Source organism: Lactuca virosa, chromosome 9, assembly GCF_052849685.1.
Source record: "Lactuca virosa cultivar CGN04683 chromosome 9, Lactuca_virosa_CGN04683_v6, whole genome shotgun sequence".
NCBI lineage: Eukaryota > Viridiplantae > Streptophyta > Magnoliopsida > Asterales > Asteraceae > Lactuca > Lactuca virosa.
In genome coordinates this window covers 41939280-41963620 of record NC_136434.1, presented here as the reverse complement: position 1 = coordinate 41963620, position 24341 = coordinate 41939280, and the positions used below count along the sequence as shown (strand labels likewise).

The following is a 24341-nucleotide window of genomic DNA, read 5'->3' as shown; positions in this document are numbered from 1 at the left end:
ATTACTATGAAAGAACACCCATGTATTAAAACTTTACTTTTAATGCAATGGATGATGTTATTGCTTGTTTACTACTTTGCACCGTTATGATACTTTACATGACGTCCTCCACCCCTGAACGTTTCCGCCGTTCTTGGTTTTGGGGTGTGACATACTAGCATGAAACTCATATAACGGCATACTGAAACATAACATTCATATATAGGTATTTTGGGAATCTCTTACATGAGCTCGACTGATTGCATGCATCACAACCCTTTCTTTATAAAACCTTTTCAGAAAATCGTTCTTTTAAGATTTTATTAATCCTCAGTTTGAGTTCAGACACAATAAGAAGTGTGTACCAATCCCTCAAACCAAGGCTCTGATACAAACTTGTAACATCCCCAAAATATAGAGTAAATTTTTCATTTTCAAATTAAACAAAACCAACAACATGTCATTTCATAAAAGAAAATCATATTATTAAAATTAGTTTCAACCAAACATCAGAGTATCATAAAACAAAAATGTGGAATCTCTAGTGGATGCAATACAATCAAGCCTGGCTCTTTCCCTTGCTACAAGAAGTACCTGAAACAATTTAAACTTAAATCATAAGCATGAAGCTTAGTGAGTTCACCAAGATATATAAACGGGGCTCGACCAATCTCTAGTGGATGCAATACATCATACCACCCAACAAGTATATAAACGGGGCTCGCCCAAACTGTATAACGGGACTTGCCCAACTACACAACGTGCCCGGCCCAATTACATAACAGGCCCCACCCAAACGGCATAACGGGTCCCACCAATAAGTATAATGGGCATCGCCCTAACTCGCATAACAAGCCCCGACCAACATATAAAACTTGTAAGTATCACACAGACAACTAACATCCAATAAACATAATCCAGTGGGCGGATATTGGTGCCTTCGACCAATAACTAAATCTAGCTTAATGAGGGTTTTCCCTAAATGTTAATAATTATATTTAGTTTTTGAGATAAATTGGGCTTGGTCTGATTCCATTCCTAAGTTGGATGGAAATGGAATTTCTCCCAGGTTGTTCCATACAAATGTTGTTTTCATTACTTATTTTTTAAAATGCGTAATTAAATATAGAAAAATCTAAATTGCATGAACTCAAAGGCCAAGTTTATATGGAAGGGTATAGTTTGTCACATAATTTTTGAATGGAAGGATTCTCATCCCTTCTAGGGTGTTCATGACCATTTTCTCTGATTGGTCAATTAAGGGGACAATACTTATAATCAACTTGTGTGATCTTTAGAGTTTAATAGTGAAACCAACTAGAGAATGTGTCATTCATTATGAATAGCTAAGGAAATATAGATTATAAGAATTAATATCAACCTTTCATGGGTTTCGGGGTTGAGTGAGGTATAATGGCCCGCAAAAATAATTGCAACTACGATAATAAAAGGGAAGAAGAGTTTTAAGGGTTTAATCTTTAACCAAACACCATTAAGCACTTAAGGATACAAAACCATTAGCTGTAAATGGAGGTTCACATCAGCCCCCATTGATTGGTGGTGACATGGTAGTGCTAGGGTGATCCTAGGATGCTCAAAATCTTCATACCAAAACCATTTGAAAGAATTGAAGCTAGAAATTGAATGGATAAAATAATAATTGAAACAGTAACATTTTATAATCAATAGAGTCTAGCAACAACATCATCCACAACACTATCTCTGATACATTGAGGGTGGCGATTTTCCGGCAGATGCCATCATTGTTGCCGGCAGTGGTGGGTGGTGGAGCAAGAAACAAAAAAAAATGGCTGAAAGAAGAAGGTATGCCACTATGAAGGTCCTAGACAACAAAGCAACAAAACAACACTTCTCTCCTCCATCACCACCTTCTCTGGAGGCGGTCAGCGTAGCTCCGACGAGCAAGAATCCGACGAGCTTCTTTCCGACAACTTCCTTATTCTTTTCTCGATTGCTTTCTTAATCTCGATCTCTCTCTTATTCCTGTTGCTTTTGGTTGTCGATCACACACAAGGAGCACAAATGGAGAAAATAACTTTGGGTGGGTTTTGAATGAGAAAGAGATATGTATCGTACATGAGGTATCCTAAGCCATTAAATCCAAAAATGGAAACTTAAGTCCCTATAGTTTTCTAAAAATAATTATTTTGTCCCCTTACACCATATCTTAACATTAGAAGTTTCAAAAATATCCTTAAATGGTCCTTCATAATCTTTTTCTTCCTTTAAGATCATTTAACTCTATTATTATTATTGTTGTTATTATTATTACTATTATTATTATTATTATTATTATTATTATTATTATTATTACAATTTATTTATTTATTTATCTTTTTACTTAAAAAAATATTTAAACTTATTTATACCAATTATGAAACCATTTTAACATTCTTAATTATTATTATATATGAAAAATAAATAAATTGCTATTAATTTCTTATTTCCCTTTATTTAATAATTCTTAAAACTCATTCAAATATTAAATAATTAATTGGAAAACAAGGTGTTACATGTGAGGGGTTGAGGACTCGGTAGGGCAAAATGGTGTTTTGCCCAAATAAGGATTTATCTTGATATTTGGACTTGCTGAGTTGGAGAATTACCTTAATATCTAATTAGCATTTGGTTTTTGGATATGTTTAGTGGGAGAGATGTTAGAACCAGGGGCTCATGTGTGAGATCTATTTGTTGACCAATGAGATGAGTCTATTCACAGTACTCGTGGGTCGAAGACATCAATGCCGACCCACTGGATTATGTTTGTAGGATGATAGTAGTTTTTATGAAACTTGTTGATATTCTTGTATGTGCTTGCTATCTTTGTGACTCTTGCATGAGAATGTATGTTTTATATATCATTTTAGGCAGGGCTCGTTGTGTTGTGGGTGGGGCCCGTATGCAGTTTGGACAGGGCATGTTATGCTGGGGGGGGGGGGGGGTAATGCAGTTTGGGCGGGTCCCGTGTATTTATATGTGGTATGTGGTATTTTGGGGGACTCACTAAACTTTGTTCTTACGGTTTTGTGGTTTAATATTTGCAGGTACCTCTGGTTTGAAATGGAAGGGTCTGACATGATCGCACAACATCCACCAGTATTCCGCATTCTATGATTTTGTTTTGTACTCTGATGACTTTTGATACATTTTCCTCGCACTTGATTTGGGTATTTGAAATGAACGAATGGTTGTTTCTGGTCGACTTAAAGAAAATTTTTACTTAGAATTTTTGGGATGTTACAAAATCAAGAATCATCTTTAATTTATTCAAATGGCAGCTGTGAGTAGCGACCATTAAATGATATGATTTTATAAGATGTTATAATATGGTTCAAAAATCATTAAGATTTTATTTTAAAAAAATAGTGTAAGAAACAATTATTTCATAGTTAATATCAACAACATATTTATTTTCAACATGTATTAAGCAAATTTTAGTTATATAATATTATTTTTCACAATGCGCAAATATCCGCCAAGTTTATCATAAAATATATTTTAGATCTAGCAAACAGTATGATATAAGATATAAGATACACAATCCGAACTAAATCATTAAATTATGCACCCAGTTACATAGACATTACAATATAAATTTAACACTTATAGATCTTTAATTAAGTAGACATAATATAATGAATAACTTCTAATATCCTTTCAATAAATCAACGCACAATCAAATAAGTTCATCTACATTTAAACAAAAGTATTGGAAACTTAACCCATAAACAAGATAAAAGAAACAAAAGAAGTAAACTGAATGCTAAACATAATGCAAACAGATACAATAAATTCTTCTTCTGCCTCCCCTTCTACTCTAAATCTTTTGTATTCTTCAGTAATTCTTGTCTTTTGTCTAGGTCAAACTTATGGCTTTATTTATAGCATTTGTGGACGAACGTAAATCGTGACGTGATTGAGAAATTGCGATGCACTCCCGTAAAGTTGGTATTTATCTTCAGAATCTTTTGATTTCTTTCTTTGATATCTTCAAACTATTTTTCTTGTTCAATATTTCACAAAAATATTCTCCGATTAGCCCTTTTAACTTCTATTTTACTAATATATCATTTTTGGCTACAAAACATAAATATAAAACAAATAAGCATTTTTTTCTCCTATTTTAATCATAAAAATGTGCGGACAAGTGAGGAAATATAAAATAAAGTAAAATTTGGTAACATGATGAATGAGTTATTCTCCACTGCGTTCTTTGTAAATGAATGAGGATGAATCGAAGACTTTCCCATGAAAGACATTTGGATTAGTGACTAACCTCTTAAAGAGAAACAAATATTATCGGCTTATTGATCAATCATCTTCTCATCGTTGGATTTGGAGTTGGAATAGACAAGTGAGGGGGTGCCAAAGAGGTTCGGTTCACAAATTTAAATTAGCTTGTTGAGTTGGCTTATTTATCGGATTACGAGGATATCTTGGTGTGAGATTTGGATAATTCTGCTAAATTTTATGTTTACTTCACTAGTCTCTATATACACGAGATGATTTTTGAATGTGTAAATTATTCTACAAGATGGAATAGTTTTGTTCCAAAGAAGATTAACATCTTATTCTGCAAGATTTTATTGAACCGGGTGTCAATCAGTCCGAATCTTGGTTGCAGATTGCTCATTGGTGTGACATTGTGATTCCCAATATGAACCATGTTAGATTTATTGTTGCAGATAGATTCATTGTCTTTATCTAACATACAAGCATAAAATGGGTGGCTTTGGATGCGATTATTATGACTTATATATGGATCAATGTGGAGTTTTCAGAATGATTTGGTGTTTGAGTTGCAAAAATATTGATAGATTCTATGTTTTTATAGACTTCAATGTATTTTATGTGTCATTTTATTCATTTCTTTTAGCTTGTTATTAGTTTTAACTATTAGGATAAACATATAACCTAGAACAACTTATTAATTATATTCAAAATTGGTGCATGTTGACGCTTCGACTTTTCTTGGTATTAAGGGGTTTTTTTTATTTATTTTTATTTTATTTTTTATTTATACGTAGTCGAAGTTTCATTCGAAGTTTCATGGCTGTTGATCCAAGAGTCTGTTTATATTAGTTTATTTTTCCAGTGTCACATGTGGTTATTGTATAAATATGAAATTGTAACTAAATGTTAGAATATACATAAAGGCAGGGCCGACTCTATGTAGAGGTTTTTTAAGGTAGGGCTTAGGGCCCCCAATTCTAAGGGGCCCCATATTCTCCAAAGTCCAAAGGTTTAGTCCATTAAAAAATCTAATCCGGTAACCACAAAATAAATGAAGCAGAAGAATAAGTCAACGATCGCTGCACTCATGAAACTGAAACGACTTTGCATTCTTCTACCGATTCTGATTTATGAGACATATTCATCTCATTCGTTTTCGATTTCCGAGTATAGTAAAGACCAAAGGGCCCTAAATTTTTGGCTCGCTTAGAGCCCCCAAACACTACAAGAAACGAGACCTATAGGGACGACATTTGTTGTCTTTATAGGTACTAAAGTTATCCCTATAGATGGCGGCCACGACAAGTCGTCCCTATATCGTTCGTCCTCATAGCCCCGTCGCAACAGATGGTTTTTGTCGTTGCTATACAAATCGTCGCAAAAGCTTACCTATAGAGACGACATATCGTCTCTAAAGGGTTCGTCGCTATACTTTTTCCGATCACCATAGATAAAGCTATAGAAACGAAATGTTGTCTCCATAGAAATAGCTATAGAGACGACATGTCTTCTCTATAGATAAAGCTATACACACGACATATACTAACCTGTAGCAACAACGTATCGTGGCAATAGATTGTCCTATAGAGACGATTTGTCGTCCCTATACATTCATCTGTAGAGACGACATAGGTATGCCCACACGTTTGCAGTTACACCCTGCTCTTTTTTCTGTGTATTTTACCAGTTTTCACAATCTCAAAATAGCTAAAGCAGTGTATTTACAAAATAGCTAAAACAATAAATTTAATTGAAACAAATAATGCTAAATGATTTTATTACATGTTTTAAACCACTACAAATTGAAGGAAGATTCCCAAACATTACATGTTTTAGAACTGTACTAATTCAGATCTACCAAACTTTGCATCAAATTCTTCACTTGTCAGCACTCCCAATTTCAGAGTAGCTTCCTACAAGTGAACATTTGGAAAATATTGCAACAATTACATAATTTCTTATTTGGAATTACCATGATCAAAATGAGCTAAAGATCAATACAAATTTCAACTTTCATTTTGTCCCTCTAAACAAAGAGAAGAGCTTTTTGTTAAATATACTTTCAGTAGCTTGCCACAAAAGGGTTTCCTCCTTGCTTTAGAGCACTAGGATGAATCTGTAGAAAAAAAACAATGTTATAGTATATAATAATTCAAAAGAACTATATCATATTGAAGGAAAATATTTCTGATTTTTATGAAATGTATGCCCCTAAAGCCACGTTGAAGTAATGTATTTGTATAGCTTCTAGATAAAGTATCCAATACCTGTAATATAGCAGGACTCTTTTGCTATTCTGCTGCAGAAATAACTGCTTCAGCCCCTTCAATATTATATCCATTTTCTGCATCCTATACATAATAATATAAAAAAAACACAAACGAAAATGAGGGAAATTCTGACTTGGGTTTACAGCAAGCAGATCTTTGGTTGATGAAATTCTGACTGGTCAAGCCCAGGATTTGACTACTTCAGCCAAAGCCTTGGTGTCATCCACATTTCCTAAAACCAAGAAAATATTCCAAATTTGTTTATCGTAAATATATATTTTTTTATTGTTTTTGTTTCATGATATATATAATGAGGGTACTTTGGTATTTTAATAAAAAAAGGAAGAGAAAAATTAAATTTCTTCGGCGCTCCCCTAGGAATGGTAACACCCATTAAACAGGAAATTCGAAGGAACTGAATTGTGTCCATTTGGAAACAAAACACATAGTGGAATGGAATCACCAATTCCAATTCTGTAAACCAAACATACCTAGAAAAACAATGTAGGGAACACGTTGATGCCTGCTTTCAGGGCCCAACTTCCACAAAGGAACACCAGCCAATGCTTGCCCAACTATTCTGGAACGTTTTGCTTCTAAAGCTTTTGTAGCAATATCTGAAGAAGTAATTCCACCCTACAAAAAAAGAAACTTTGTTCATCCTCAATCACTCCTTCCATAATTCCATTGCATGTATTATCATTTTCTCAGGTTTTTTAAACATCATTCCTTTGAAAGTTTTTAACGAGGACTTGTCTTTATCCTCCTAACTACTTTCACCAGCCCAAAACTGACCTTGAAGTTGATATCTAGACTCTCAGAAGGAGCTGAATTTTGAGGAACAATAATAATTAGCACTTAGATTGTTTAACAAATGATGTAACACCGTAAACTTTCAAACAAAATTTTCAATTTAGAATCACATAATTCTCATCACACGTTTCATAAAATCCCATTTATTTAATTTACAAAGGGATAATGACGAAAAAAACACTATATTTTGTCACATTTTCTAGTTTAACCACCAATTTTTAATAAGTTACGAAGAAACCATCAATTTTTAGTAAAATGTTTCAGCACGACCACTTTTGCCTAATAGAACCTATTTTAAATACGAAAAAAGCACTATACTTTTCTAAAAGTTCGGTTTAACCACCAATTTATGGGTGGTTAAACCAAACTTTTGATAAAATATAGTGCTTTTTTCGTACTTAAAATAGGTTTTAATAGGTAACAGTGGCCACGCTGAAACATTTTATCAAAATTTGGTGGTTTTTTCGTAACTTTTTAAAAATTGGTGGTTAAACCGAACTTTTGAAAAAATATAGTGCTTTTTTCGTCATTTTCCCATTTACAAAACACAACTCCATAATTGTTTGATTAATAATCCAGGATCCTCAAAACATAACTCTTTCTCTGGTGTGTACAATCGAACCGGCGCCCTCCCGCGATCCTGAGAAGAACCTGAAACACATAACACGGTAAGCACGAAGCTTAGTGAGTTCCCCAAAATACCACACATATCTCATTATCCTCTCATGGCTATACTCAGATAAGACCCTCCGATCAATGTGTCTCAGTGGGACCCTCCGGTCCCACAACTCGGGTGGACCCTCCGATCCTAACTCAACAAGCTCAGAATAATACACATCATAAATCACATAGACATAATGTAGGATATCACAATTCTCAATATAAGCACATAAGACACCTCGGTCACACAAAGATACCACTCATGGTAAGTATAGTGAGAAGACTCACCTTGTAAGAACTCGAACAACCTCGAACTCGAATCATCGGTCTAGCCTCCGCCTAACACATACGATAAATATCTTTAATTAATACTCTATTCACGAATCTTAATAAATCAAGGCTATTTCTCTTTCTCTCAAACTCTTGGAATGGGTAAAAGATCATTTTACCTCTCTATGGATCTCCATTACTCATGTTGACCAAACCCTAAAGTCAACAGAAGTCAAACTCGAGTCAACAGTCCATGTTTGACCTGACTCGCCGAGTGCACCCATGTGACTCGTCGAGTCCACTCTTTTCCTCAGAATTCTTGTGAAGGTCTAACTCAACTCGCCGAGTTGACCCGTCAACTCGTCGAGTTATCGCATGTTCAATCTCATCTCGAAAACCCTAGCCGACTCGTCGAGTCAGCTCATTGACCCGTCGAGTCCATTCAGTCTGTATTCTCATTCAGACGTTTTAAGGCAGATCTATCACTCCAAACTCTAGATCTAGTCCCCCAAGTCTCGAATGTCACATAAAGCTTCGATCTTTACGTTAATGCATGACATATTTGCTCCATAATGCCAAAACAAACTCCAAAAAGGGTTTTTCACACAAAAGCTCTACTAAGGCTGAATAAAGCAGGGACCTTTGGACTCTAGGGACCTCACAAGGTCTATATCTGAAGTCCAAACTTCCATATGAACACAATACCCTCAAAGTACCAATATTAGAAAGAAAAGAAGCCCTAATCTCCAATAATATGAGATCCACCCAAACTAACGAGAAAGGTATAAACTTTATACCTTTTACAGAAGCTCTTGGATGAATAGCAACAGATCTAACAGCCTCCTCTCGTTCCTTTCTTGAATTCCTTCTATTCTCTTCCAAAGATGTACCAAGATACTCAATATTAGCTCACACTCTCTCTATTAGCTCAAAGGGCGATTAGGGTTTCTCTCAGTGAAGGTAAGCAGCTGATAAGCCGCAAATGAGGCTATAAGTGCCCTTAAATAGGCCCCAAACCCGGGGATTTAGGGTTTCACTTCACAACGTCTACTCGGCGAGTCGACTCTCTGACTAGTCGAGTAGGTTACTAATCCCACATGGCCAAATACGGCTCTACTCGACGAGTTTTAGCACCAACTCGCCGAGTTACTCAATAAACCCCAAAAATAAATATATAAATAATATGCCTAGGAATCCGGATGTTACAATTCTCCCCCACTAGAATCAGACTTCGCCCTCGAAGTCATGCTCTGGAAATAACTCTGAGTACTGCTCGCGCACCTCGGACTCCGGCTCCCATGTCCACTCGGATCCCTTCCGATGCTTCCACTGGACCTGAACCAGTACACTTCTTTCCATTGCAAGATCGCATTCAACCTCACAAAATAATCCAGGCTATCATCAGTCTGAATATCCTCCAATGGCACCACTGCCGTCTCATGTCATACAAAAATCTCTTTCTCAAGACACCCAACCTATACATGAACTCCCTATCCCGCCACAGGACGGATCCCCCGCCGTTGCGGTTCCAGTTCTGACTCTACAGAATCTGGAACTCTAGCAGTCTGACTCCCTGCACGACCGCCCATGCAAGATATCATCATGTCATTCTCTCATCAAATGACCGATCTCAAATTATACCTCCAGCTCTAATTATCTTGATGCGATCGATGAAATCAGATCATTAACCATAACAACTGCCGAACACTCATACTCGACATATCAGTCGATCCAGGTCGTACTCCAAAGGAACGAAAAGGGTCACATCTCACGAGAGACCCCTCAACTGCACTGTTATCAGAACCCATCTGAACAAGACGTACCCCAATACTCTGTTCCTAATACAAGAAAATGATCGTTCCCCCTCAGAAGTATCCTCGGACCTCTATGAGCATAAGCCCCAACTCCCTCTCACATATCCCTTTAAACACTGAGCACCAGGTCAACTCTCGACCCAATAGTTGAACCTCCAAAGGTTACTCACTGTACACCCAATAATACGACTTACCAGCTTCCTTGTCACAATGACTATCTCGGCCCATCGTGACGCACAAGTCACGAAGTTTGCTTTACCCCAAGCGAATACTACATCCCTTCTGAAGCCGCCTCACCTCCGACCTCTGTCGTCTACTACTCGCTAGTTCCATGTGTCTTGCTGTCCATTCCTAAACCAACGAACTAGACTACTCAGGTCTAAAACATCAGATGGAAACACATCCCTCTCAGAATGAGATCCACTCGAAATCCCAACCTGATCGACCTCCAAACAGATAGAACCAAACTCACTCATCAGAGTCTGCTCCATCACATAATTGGAACCACTCATTCCACTCTAGCGCTTAACTCATGACCCATGTTCCACGATTATACGTATGCGTGACACCTCGATCCGTCCGATTCGCGACAAGCCCTCTATATCTCAAAACACAATGGTTTTCGACCACTGCCGAGACCCCAGTCTTGCCTTTGGTTCGGTCACCAGGTTCTCACAGACTCCTCTGGTAAGGCTACCCATGCCTAAGAGCCGCTCTGCGTCATACCCTGACTAATAAGGCTGCGGCTACCCGCAGTTATACACCACTTTCTCTCACTAACTAACACGTGCTACGACTCTCCATAGTCCTATGGCACTCTCCCATTGCCTCGCGAATGCTACCACCCCTCCCCCCCCCCCCCCCCGCAGTCTTGCGATATTCTCTCTTTCTCTCTCGCTAGCTCATGAATGTTTCGGCTCCCCGCGGTCTCACAATACTCTCTCTGACTCACATATGATACGACTCTCCGCAGCCACACGATACCCTTTCTCTGACTCACGTATGTTGCGGCTCTCCGCAGTCACACGATACCATTTCTCTCGCTGACTCATGGATGCTACAGCTCCCCGTAGTATTACAACACTCTCTCACTCACTGACTCGCCATGGGCTTACTCCATGGTCTTCCCTGATAATCCTAAGTGATTACCCCACTCAGATCCACTCGCTCCATTATCACCTCATAATCTCATCATAAAGTCATCACTACACTGAGTTCACTAACTCATACTCCACAACCCAACATAGATAGGTGCACACACCTACTCAGCCTATGCACCACTACTCCTAATGTAAATTCTCGTAAGCAAGGAACTTTTCTTAACACAGGTACACCCTTAGACAGTCTCGCTCTGGCGACAACTAGCTGATGGGTTCCCACTGGAACAATAGTCACTCGGTACTCCACTTGCAAACTCAAGTCTCAAAATAATCCAAAAATTTAGGGCGTCATACTCAGATACCCCGATACACCATCACAAAATCTCACGATGTCTTGTCTCACACACTGATCTTCCACTCACGACATCATACTCGGATACCACAATACACTCTTTCAGAATCTCACAATGTCTTGTCTCATCCACTGATCTTCCACTTGCACAGCTCGCAACCTCGAAATACTCCAACTCACAACTTGAGACACGGAGGAATCGTCAATGTCAAGAACACGTCGACGACCATCCGAAAGCCCATCCTCTACGGCTCAAAACCCATGCGAGAATACTCATACCGACTCTGAATTTGACTACCAAACAACTATTGCCCCTTCCTGGAGTGCATATAATAACTTAACTAGAAATTCTCAACAGTCGAAACCGGACCCCAACGAGCCAACCGCCTCGAATCTCAACCACTATGACTTGAAGAGCTCCTAACCACAATAAGGTCCCTAGCCAACGGCTACTTACTGTGGCTGCATTATCTCACTTTGCACCTTGTCTCATCCACCAATGACCCAAGTCTCATAATTCCCGTACCGCAGATCTCCATAATCACTTCTCTAACCGCACCTGAACAAATCTCCGATCCCCTTAATAAAATATTCAGTTCTCCCCCACTCAGGGTTCGAACCATCACCAATTGACATACCAACAGTCTACTCCATAGACTGTTTCACCAGGTACAACACACTTAACTCTTGAGACGTACCACGTAACACTCGATGATCTTCCGATGAAAACCAAACAACTCCAAATATCCCGTAACTCAGACAAAAATCTCAGAATTCTCTCGACGTGACTGCCTCTAGTCATCTCGAAGCCTTAGACCGACACATCGTAAGATACTCCAACTGTTCCGAATTAGTCCTGACTCTCCATCTGGAAATAAAGCACTATCACACACCTCGTCTCTAATTCCTCGACCAGCCTCCCATCGCCGAAATCATCATGGAAGCAAGAGACCTCACTCTCAAAGTCGATACACAACGTAGACAACGAGGGCCACCACCCAGTATACTCCTCTTGATCACTTGAAACCGCTGCTAAAAACATGCCTGACGCGACTAAGGCATCTCTTTGTCCTCATCTCAGTCTCCACTAATAGCTCTCTCGTGGTATATGGAATACCTCACAGCAACATACTGCCCAAATACTCTGGTGAAAAGGTTGCAACCCTATGCTACCCCACAGGGTTTACCTCCAACTCTGAAACTGGAAGCTCAATATCTCATTTTGATTCTCCCAGGAAATGGGAACAGCGCAACTCTCGTCACAGAAAGTGACATATCAACTATCGACCGATTGTTCAACTCAGGGCGCAATTCTCCATAAAATCTCATCTCTACTCATCCATGTGTCTTGCGACTCCAACTGGCATCTCACTAATGAAAATCTCTCAAAACTAACTTGATTTCCCTCTCCAGGTATGCTCCATTAAAACTCGCTCGACATGGCCCTCTGGCCCCACACTCTATCATATATGTTCTCAGTCTAATCAATCACAACGGGATAACTGGTAAAACCAGAAGCACTAGCCGCCATGAATCATGGTACTCGAACCATGTGATATCCTCTCAATCTGCTACGAATCATGGTACTCGAACCATGTTATCACCTCAATCTGCTACGAATCATGGTACTCGAACCATGTTATCACTTCTCAATCTGCTACTTAGAACCTCTGGAATTCTCCCTGTTTCGAGTACGAGTCCTCTGCTTTTAGTAGTACAGACCCATACTACCTGCCACATCTACCCATACTTTCCACACGGATCGTCCCAGACTTTCTAAGTAGCTGCTCAACCTCCTCGATCACCAATCCCGATATACCTAGTCGCTATCCAGCGAATACTCTCCTCTATCAGCGTACTCTTCTGACTAAAGTCACTCCCCAGGCTCTTCCTAGGTTCTCACACTTCGCTGCCATCAGCTGCTGAAGAACCTTCATGATGCCAGCCTTCTACCTCCTGGATATCGTCATATTCACTCGGTAGCTGACTCCCGTCATCAAGAGCTCCACAAAGCACAAAGCAAGCAACATTCGGGTATCGAATAATCTCCACCAACACGTAAAACCACTCTAGGCTACAACTCCACTTGCTCTACTCACACTCAAAAGGTATCACTGAACTCAAGCAACCCTACCTCTTGCGGGTATCTCACTACTCCCTCAGTAGACTCCTCAATTGCTCATCTATGTATCTCTCCTAGATTACTCCTCTACTCAAAGTTCTCTCTAAAAGATTTCTGTTGGATACTCTTACTCCTCACATACTCAAAGCACATCACAGATAGCAACAATTCCTAGGCTAAGGCATCACAAATCAGACAACTCTAGCCCTAAAATATGAAATACCTAGCCTATCTTCTAGCATGCATCACTAATATCTCAATAATAACTTATAACACAAATAAGTAAGGGTATTTTGGGAAATCACCGTTCGGGCTCTGACTGATTGTACACACTGCTCCACACCCTTAGACAAAACGACGTCCTGCGAAAATTCTCACCTAACTTGGAGAGCTAACTATGGCGTAACCTGTTGCAACAACATGTCGTCTCTGTGGATTAACGAGTCAAAAAATGTTGGTCAACTCTATAGAGACGACATGTCGTCTCTATAGATGATCTATAGAAACGCCTTTTGTCGTCCCTATAGATGCTTATTCTTGTAGTGAAAATGGTTGAGCCGCCCATGCATAAAGGAGAAAGACACATATATAAAGTACTGGATAGAGTGTGTTGCTAGTCTGTATTTATTTATTTATGGGTAGCCCTTTGAAGAGAAAATAAACTAGTAAACTTAGAGTAATATGTATAACTGACAAGTCGTATAAGTATAACTCATTTGTTTTGAGTTTCAAATTAAAATGGTGTCCCGAAAAAAGTTATTCCTCTTGTAAAACTTTTAATTCTAAATCTTGTTAAAATAAATTTCTTTATTACTGTTAAGTATATCTAAATTAAATATCCTTCAATAAACACATAAAGAGATGATCAAGTAAATTTAAACTAAAGTCGAGAAGACTATGCGCTTTCGCTTTGTAAAAACTGCTTTGTTGATTCTTGAAGTGTTTTAAGTAAAATTGGTGGTGATTTTATGATAGAAGATAAAGTACCTGATACGACAGACTTACCCTTTTTGCCATTGTAGGTTTGAAACAAAGGGCAACATAGTCATACTAGAAATTGGATGAGTTGATAACCAATAGGATGCAAGTCAAAATCAGATATATTGACTTTAACACCACTCTATGGTATAACTGGACCACATGCAGTAGGTAAAATATATATGTTCTTCACAAGTATACATTCATGATTCATCCCTATATAAACCATTACCCTCCATCATTCCGATCACCCACCATAACACACCAAATACAATCAACATGGATCTACCATCAACTTTCTTGCCTGCCGCTTCTCTCTTTCTTACATTCTGTCTTTGCATGTACCCTCAACTGCCATTAGCGAATCCTGGTTCCACTGGTATCACCAGGCACTATAAGTTTAACGTAAGTTTGATGTTTACTACAGATTCTATTATTTTACGTGTGTTTTATATCTTTATTGATATATGATGTGTGTATTCAGATACGGATGCAAAATGTGACGAGGTTGTGTCAAACCAAAAGCATAATAACTGTCAATGGCAAATTCCCGGGTCCAAGGATTATCGCTAGGGAAGGCGACCGATTGGTGATTAAAGTGGTTAATCATGTCTCCAACAATATCACTATCCATTGGTACGTATTTAACTTTTCTTGATTGTCGGATTTACCATCATATTTTTTTTGCCTTGTGGTGTTAATATTAAACGATTGTTTGATGAGGGTAGGCATGGAATTCGACAACTTCGGAGCGGATGGGCTGATGGGCCATCATACATAACACAATGCCCGATTCAAACCGGCCAATCGTATGTCTACAACTTCACCATTATCGGGCAAACAGGAACACTTTGGTATCACGCCCATGTTTCATGGATTAGGTCAACCCTTTATGGCCCAATTGTCATTCTCCCTAGACGCAATACTTCCTACCCTTTTGTGAAGCCTTACAAGGAAGTCCCTATTATATTTGGTAACTAATTAACGGGCTTCTTTTTCTTAGTTAACCTTTTAGCGAATTATCGTTTTTGTACTAAACTAAACTACGTCTTGTTAATTAATAGGGGAGTGGTGGAACAGCGATACGCAAGCTGTAATTAACCAAGCCCTTCAGACCGGAGCTGGCCCGAATAATTCAGATGCTTATACCATTAACGGGCTGCCTGGACCATTGTATAACAATTGTGCTTCACCAATGGGTACATAATTATTAAAGATCGTTGTATAACATGTTAATATCTTTTTGTTCTCTTCTTGATTTTGTGATTGCATGCAGAAACGTTTCGGCTTAAGGTGAAGCCAGGAAAGACATACCTTCTCCGTTTAATTAATGCTGCCCTCAATGATGAACTCTTTTTCAAAATTAGAAATCATACATTTACCATTGTTGATGCCGATGCGAGTTATGTGAAGCCATTTGAAACAGATACAATCTACATCACACCGGGCCAAACGAGTAATGTTCTCTTCAAGACGAAAACCCTCACCTCCAATGCCAAATTCATGATGGCAGCAAGACCCTATTCCACAAATGCTGCCGGAACTTTTGACAACACCACCGTTGCCGGAGTTCTTGAATACATGAGTGATTCCATGTCGTCATCTTCCATTAATGCTTCCATCAAAGGCCTTCCCTTACCTACACTACCAGTTATCAATGCCACTTCCTATGTGGCAAATTGGACCAATAAATTTCGTAGTTTGGGTATTTCACAGTTCCCTGTGAACGTTCCACAAACTGTACAAAATCGGTATTATTTTGCGGTAGGTCTTGGAACTGACCCATGCCCGAAAAATCAAACATGTCAAGGGCCGATCAATGGCACCAAGTTTGCAGCTTCAGTTAACAACATATCCTTCACTTTACCAACAACAGCACTTCTTCAAGCTCGGTACTTTGGAAAATCAAATGGAGTTTTCACCACTGATTTCCCTACCACCCCTCTGAATCCATTTAATTACACGGGTACCCCACCCAACAACACCATGATTTCCCATGGCACAAAAGTGGTGGTGCTGCCATACAATACCACTGTGGAGCTGGTGATGCAAGGTACCAGCATTTTTGGCTTTGAAAACCATCCTCTCCACCTTCATGGATTTAATTTCTACGTAGTGGGACAAGGTACAGGAAACTTTAATTCTGCTACAGACCCAACTAGCTTCAATCTTGTTGATCCCGTTGAAAGAAACACTGTTGGCGTCCCTTCTGGTGGATGGGTGGCTGTCCGGTTCCGAGCTGATAATCCAGGGGTCTGGTTTATGCATTGTCATATTGAGATCCACCTGAGTTGGGGACTGAGAATGGCGTGGGCAGTCATGGACCCAAACCAGAAGTTGCCTCCACCACCTTCCGACCTTCCACAATGTTGAATTTGATATCATGTGTTTACTTTTGACTCGGTGAGTCTTTTGTTTTTCGATTTGAAATTATGTACTCGTGAGTGATTGTTTCAATGGCGTTTTGGATCTGGGATCGAGTCGACTAATTTTAATCAATGCCCAATCAAAGATCTTTTTGTTTAAATGTATCATTGATAAGACAATGTTTTGTCGAATAGTATAAAAATATTTGATTACGAATATTATAAAAATATTTGATTACGAATTGGGTTGGAGCCGATAGTAGTTACCATTTTTCTTCCGTGTATTGCTTGAAAGATATGAGAAACTTTATAAATGTGTTTGGAATGACTTTTATTTTATAAACTAACTAGTTATAACCGTGAGAATCACGATTATAAAATTAATTAACATTTTATAATAAAAATTTATAATTATTAATCAGTTATTTTAAATAAGTCATTTTAAATAAATTATTAATTAAGATATATGTCAAAATTTTAAAGTTATTATAACTTCAAATTTAACATATAATTAGAAAATGTAAATTTGAATTTTGAAATTAGTTGCCTAATATATCTACATGACACATGACATAATATTAATAAGGAGTTGTATTAGAGTGACACTTGACAAAAAAATATTAAAACTATTCATTTATTAGAGTAGGGATTTGTTAATTACAATAAACTAATTGTTAATAAATTATCTAATGTTTAGTCAATAAGTTATCTTAAATAACTTATAATTTTTTTTTTCTTTTTCAATTTGAAATGATATACTCGGTGAGTGTTTGTTTCAACGGCGTTTTTAGATATGGTAATCGACTAAATTTGATCAATGCCCACTCAAAGATCTTTTGTTTAAATGTATTATTTGATAATACATTATTTTGTTTAATATAAAAATATGTGATTGCTAATTATAGGTCGGAGCCAGTAACACCTAATATTTTTCTATTTTTCTCCGGGGTATTGCTAGAAAGATATGAGAAACTCTTAGATGTGTTTGGTGCGGTAGCTGAAAAACTACCTTATCAACGTTCTATCTAGCATAGCTTACAAAAAAAAAAGTTAACTAATAAGCTACGATACACTACGTTTGTGGTCCCGTCAAACACTAACATGCAATAAATTCAAAAAATAAGTTGAATTATGCAAACAAAACAGAACCTTAAAAAGACCTGTGAATAAAAAAACATTAATTCTACTCGAAACAAAGAAAAAAAAAGGTAAGGATGCTCACCACTCCACATTGATTGTCTTCGCAACACTAGAAAATATTCAAAATCGTGAAAACCCAACCTCTAAACCATCATTGATGCTAAATCAAAATAAACAAAAAAAAATTAACCCTCTAAAACCTAAAGGTTCATGGGTATGGTTTAGGAAACGAAATTTAAGTCCGGAAAGATCGAATATTACTCTATCATAGTAGAAGCGAGGGAAGTTGGACGCGGTTGAAACTCTCCAAATACTGGACAATGTGTAATGTCCCAAAAATTACAAAAAAAAATCATTTTTGAAATATGTTAACCAATTTAACATTTGTTTCAAAAACCATCAAATAACATTTGATTGAGTGAAAAACATACATTATCAAAGTTAAGTTTACAAAATCACGGTAACAAATATGTTTGATTCGTGTGTACAATTCCACTGAGTTCTTCTCACCAACGACCTGCAAAATGTTTAATCCATAACTATAAACATAAATCTTAGTGAATTTTCTAGTATACGACATATTCCATCATATATTCAATGCATCCACACAAAGTGTTCGACTCTAGCGTCGACCTACCAAATCTCCTATCAACATAACAAGCGTAGCAATTATATATGAAATAACGGGTCTACTCAAACCCCGGGTGAATGCTATGGGCCTGATCACACTCTCATAGTCATATCTTGCCATGGGCCAAATCATGGTCTTTCCTTGTAATGCCGACGGGCAAATCTCAGTCTTACATACAACTGTCAGGGGCCAGAACCTGTTCTTACATACAACTGTCAGGGGCCAGATCCTGGTCTTTCATATAATTTTCAAGGGGCATATCTTGATCATCCATTGTAACATTCTGTTTCGAGAAGTTTCTTATTTCAGGATTGTGGACAATAAATGGATCAAGTAAAGGTCTTGGGCTTCAAGGGAATAGGGTTTAGACCCTATTGGATGTTGATAATATTGATTATGTGATCTAAGCCCTTGGTTTGTGTTTTGGATTCAAAGGGTAAAATGGGAAAAGTGATGTTCCAGACTTCTTTAATGAATTATGGATTTTAGTTTGGTATGTTTTAAGGCAGAAGTAATTAGATAGAGTTGTGAGGCTCGTCAATACCTTTTCGTGCATATAAAGATCACCGAAATGGAGTTGAAATGATGAAATTATGGTTGATTGAAGATGGAATGGATTTGGGTGAAAACCATCGCCCTGGAGTGTAGATCAGAGCCCACGGAGTGGCAGGCCACAGAGTTGAGAAACATGGCCATGGAGTGGTAGTCTATCAGGCCTAAGCCCATGATTTTAGGGTTTTCAACGTATATAAGCATAAGGTTCCCCATTTTTGGGCATTTTAGCAGCCTCCATCATATCTAGAACCCCTTAGGAGAAACCCTAGCCTTCATCTTCAAGATATGAGCTCCTCCCCTATCTTTTCTCCTCTTTTGAATGCTTATTATGATATTTTGATGATGCTTAAATATCAAGAAGGTTCTTTTAGTTGCAAGGAATGATGCTTCTGATGGATTTTGAGCATTCTAACACTCCTAAGTGTACATGCAACCCTAAATACCTTGGATCTATGTTTTCTCTATTATACATGCAATTATGAACTTTCCAAGGTATTACCCTATCTAGCATACAATACTTGATACTTGGGTAATCAAATGGATAGAATACATACCTTTGTTTGATGTAGCTTGTCTCCATGAAGCTTGAGTGCCTAGTGCCCCAAGTGTGACACCTCAAATGGTTCACACAACACCAAATGCACATGGAATGACTTGAGAGAAATGGAACATTCCTTGAAATCGTCTAGCCCTCATATTCACACATTAGTGCCTGATTTCTTGAGCCATGGGATTCTTTTATATGGTGGCTATTAGGGTTACACCATGTAACTCATAACTTTACCCATTCCTTATGCTCCATGGATTTTAACCTCCATGGAGTATCCATGGGTCACTCCATGGACTTAGTCCAACATAAGGAATCTTGGATCACAAGCCCACATATATAAGAATGAATGATTTACACAATCAACCCATATATTTAATTAGTCTCATTTTGATCACTTAATTAATTCCAAATTAATTCTTGATCAATACTAATTAAATAACCTTATTAATATATTAGAACTTATAATATATTAACCAACCTTAAGTGTTATTTCTCTCATTATAGTCTATCCAAATGCATGATGCCATGCAACCCAAATGGACCATGCCGGGTCGGGTCAAGTCTTACCAATTATAGTTATGGACTTAGACATTAATCCAACAGTCTCCCACTTGGATAAGTCTAAAACTATTATTGCGTATGACTTCAGGAACTGATCAGCAATCGTAGCTCTCAAAAGCTTCTGTCGAACTCTGACATTGTCGATGAACTCTGACCTTTGTTAATGACTTATCCATTAGATAAGGGATCATATATTCCTCCATTCTAGATATCATATGGACTGAGACATGGATTATCAATCATTCTCTCTGTCCATTTGTTGTTTCCCGATTTCTGATTCATGATGACTGACTGATTGAACAAATCAAATCAGTCCTGGCTTGGCCAAGCACTCACATGTATCATCTTTAAATCATCGAGGGGCCCACAGATATCGCTTTTATCCCGAAGGTAAAAGGAATGGATAAACTTCGACTCATATGGCTTGTTCTACTACTTGTTGAATCATACACAAAGGCATGTTTTATAACATCGAGTTACCGAATGCGTTTTCGTGCAATCAATGTACAACCAACTCATAGTAACAACTCATATCTCTAGGTTTGAAGAATATAAGATATTATCGTCTCATGATCACTCGTGATAAAATCCATGAAGTGATTCAAATGAGCGCGGGTTGAATCCAATACTCAGAACTTATGAGCACTCATGAGTGTTGTAGCACCACTTTGTCCACCAACTTGGACCTCTACAAACCAACCCATGACAGTCTTGATTCATATCTACTTCCAACATATGACCGACTGTGGATGGTTTGAATAACTTAATCATTCAGGAAGAGCGACTTAGTTATTCTGGAAGTCAAAACATGCAAAGTGAAACACAAGAATAAATGAATCAAATATGGTATCAAACCCTATGAATATAAATAAACACTTTTATTTATCACCATACTGATTACTCATTATTCATTGTTTCGGTTTTATCAACTTTATACTTGAATTAAAAACACTAGTTGTCCCATGCTCCAAGCATGTACACTATGTTTTTCTTAAACAATAGCTTTGCCATACACCAAGTATGCACTCTATGTTTGTCTATGATCCTTACTTTGTGAAATAAACCAATTGAACATAATTTCAATGATTCTAATTTCACACTCCCAAATCCTTATCGAAAAATGTGAGAATTTCAAATTCCTATCATTTATCGAAATCTGTTTAGATTTTAAACTTATATGCACTGACCCTCCTATAATGAATATGTACAAAGTCACAAAGACTTGTCAACAGTCATTATAAGGTATTCCAATGGAGATCAACTCCATGGAAACTAAGTCTCATATTCAAAGTACATTGCTTTGGACATACTTCTTGCATTAAGTTTTCTAATCTTACACAGATAACTTCCACCTATGGAGACAACTCCATATTCTCATTTTGACTATCACTTCTGAATAAGAGATGCCTCTTTTCAGAATATGTCAATATGGTCCTTCCAAAATTAGCACTATACTTCCAACTGTCCCTGAGCAACCAATCTTTGGTAAACCTCAGATTGTCCTCGACAATTGCTTAATCATTTTAGTCATATCCAATTCTAGATCTTTTCCCTTCTTAATGCCTCTGGGCATTTGGAAAAATTTAGAAATGACAAATATTATAGCACATGCAATCGATCCTGTACCCAAAGCAAATGGTACACGATTCATGATGTCTCACATAAAGACATGATTCTAGACCAGTCTTTTGCTACAATATTTTTATTTGCCATGTTTTCAAAATTTGACTATGAAGAGGGATGCCGTAATCATAATCGAATTTGAGAACGCAATATATAGAATTTCCTTAAGTTGAACCAATCCAACATGAAATTCATATATATATTCTTGACTAAAGATGATTAAGGTCTCAATCTAAGCCTTTAGAACTGAAATGAAGTATATCCTCTCCCTTAATTATAGCAAAACAACTTTTTCAATCCCTGCAGCCTCACGAATTGAAACTTTTGTTTTCTATAATTAACATTGCTAACTTGCAACACTAACAATAATTATCATGCTCCCACTAACATGATGATTATTAGCATAACACTTATGCTCCCACTAGCTTAGACATGTACTCAGAAATCAGCTGGACTTCTAGAAATCAATACTTTATTGACTTTCTTACCAAAGTTCAGATTTCTGATACGAGATGCTTTGATAAAACTTTATCAAAATCATACACCTTTCCTTAGATAGCATGCATGTGTGTCTAAACAATTTCAGAACTATGAAAAGGGATGCCGTAATCATAGTCTCAATTGTTTAGACCTTTTGCCATCTGCTTCAAATCTACTTGGTGGAAGTGTTTCCTCACCATCATTTTCATGAATCGGAGAGAAACCTTATGACCCTTAGATTTTATGGTGTATGTGTTCTTATCCATGTGAATCGTCAAAACCATAGTCACAAGACAAGGATAATGACAAATCCAAACTCATATGGACTGAACTTATGCAATCTTAACTTCTTGCCACCTGGCAGTACAGGGCCTGCCATTGCTTCCAAGTTGTTATGCAACCAATTGAGAACTTTCAGAACTCCTATGCAAAGCCAACTTTAACTGGAATGGGCACAGAATATGTCAACCTGATAGGTTATAAACCTCAAGTCGTGTGCTAGTGAAGAACCTCAGGTTTTATTCTTGATTAGTTCTTGAAATTCTTTTTAGGATCTTTAAGACTCCCATTGTCCTCTTGACATATAAGACTATCTTGCCAAATATTCAAGAGATAGTGCGGATTCTTTATCAAGACAAACACTTCACACAATTGGCCTTAGTTGGTCTTTGTTTAATCCAAAACATCACAACTTACCAACTTCAAATGTACAAGAGTAGGACACTTTTACTCTTACATTTGACAAGTGTTATAAACCTTTCTTTAAGATATGCCACTTAACTTATAGTCTTGGAGTATGACTGTAAGACTTGTTTTGAAACGAAGTATGACTCATCTCCTTGATTTAACCATTTCAACAATTCATGACTCCTCTTCTTAGTCATAAGAATGCACTAAGATGTCCTTAGAAGACCAATTGTGATGTGGTTCTTAAATCATTAATATGATCACAAAACATGATACTAAAGTACTCTCCCATCTTTCAGATTTGAGAAAACTTTTATCTTTCTGCCTAATTTGATTCTTCTCATTCGTTCTGCCATACATTGAGACTTTTCCAATGTTTCAGAATTATACTTAAACTTGTAAGTATAACCATATTTACTAAACTTTAGTAAATCAAATAGTCTTAACGAGCTTTGTGGTGGACATGACCAGTGCACAAGAATGTGTACTCGATCCCTTTAGTCCTTCAGTTGACTCACACATCCATGTGAACAAGTAATTAGTCTTGATTTTCCAATGCTTGAAAGTTCTCATTCATCATACTATTCAACTTGCATAATTCCAAGTTTCGGTCCAATTGAAACTTGGGTGATGAGAATCTTTCCTTATTTGGTAAATTTAGACACTACCACAAATGAAAGAATCAAATTCATATTTCCACTCTTGCTCTTAATGGAATCTTATAAGCAACACAGTTTTTCACAAATGCCATTGTAAGGATATTTTAAAATAAATAAAATCAAAAGATTTACCTTTTATTTTAAAACTTTGCGGAAAAACTCATCCTTACAATCCATATGAAAACTTGTTGTTATCTATTCCTAAGCAAAATATCATAACTCCTAAAAAGTAGCTCAAGAATCCGATCTTCAAACTATGTGATAGAAATCCATCTACGCGATCAGATTTAGCATATTCTTTCTTTAAGTTTCTTCACTTTTTCTTTGATTCTTAAAACATCACCATGTGACCCAGTCACATCATGTATCAAGAATCTCATAATAGAAACTTAGCAAAGTTAGATAGTGGACTTTACCTGAAGTAGAGTCAAACTTATTGACTTTAACATCCTTAGGTAAATTTGGCAGCTTCGCAAC

General features: G+C 37.3%; 1 protein-coding gene across 1 annotated transcript; it reads left to right on the top strand.

Moving 5' to 3' along the window:
• The first annotated feature begins 14872 nt into the window (after positions 1-14872).
• Positions 14873-17111, top strand: LOC145137326 (laccase-2-like). The gene is made up of 5 exons (XM_079071474.1): positions 14873-15017; positions 15097-15248; positions 15341-15585; positions 15677-15811; positions 15889-17111. The coding sequence occupies exons 1-5, from the start codon at positions 14892-14894 to the stop codon at positions 16983-16985; spliced, it is 1755 nt and encodes a 584-aa protein (XP_078927600.1). The 5' UTR covers positions 14873-14891; the 3' UTR covers positions 16986-17111.
• The last annotated feature ends 7230 nt before the right edge of the window (positions 17112-24341 follow it).

What these genes read in the sequence shown, in the direction of transcription:
- LOC145137326 (XM_079071474.1), top strand. Translation starts at nt 14,892, where the DNA reads ATGGATCTACCATCAACTTTCTTGCCTGCCGCTTCTCTCTTTCTTACA. An exon ending in CCAGGCACTATAAGTTTAAC is followed by an intron (nt 15,018 to 15,096) that starts GTAAGTTTGATG and finishes GTGTGTATTCAG; the next exon opens with ATACGGATGCAAAATGTGAC. An exon ending in CAATTGTGCTTCACCAATGG is followed by an intron (nt 15,812 to 15,888) that starts GTACATAATTAT and finishes GATTGCATGCAG; the next exon opens with AAACGTTTCGGCTTAAGGTG.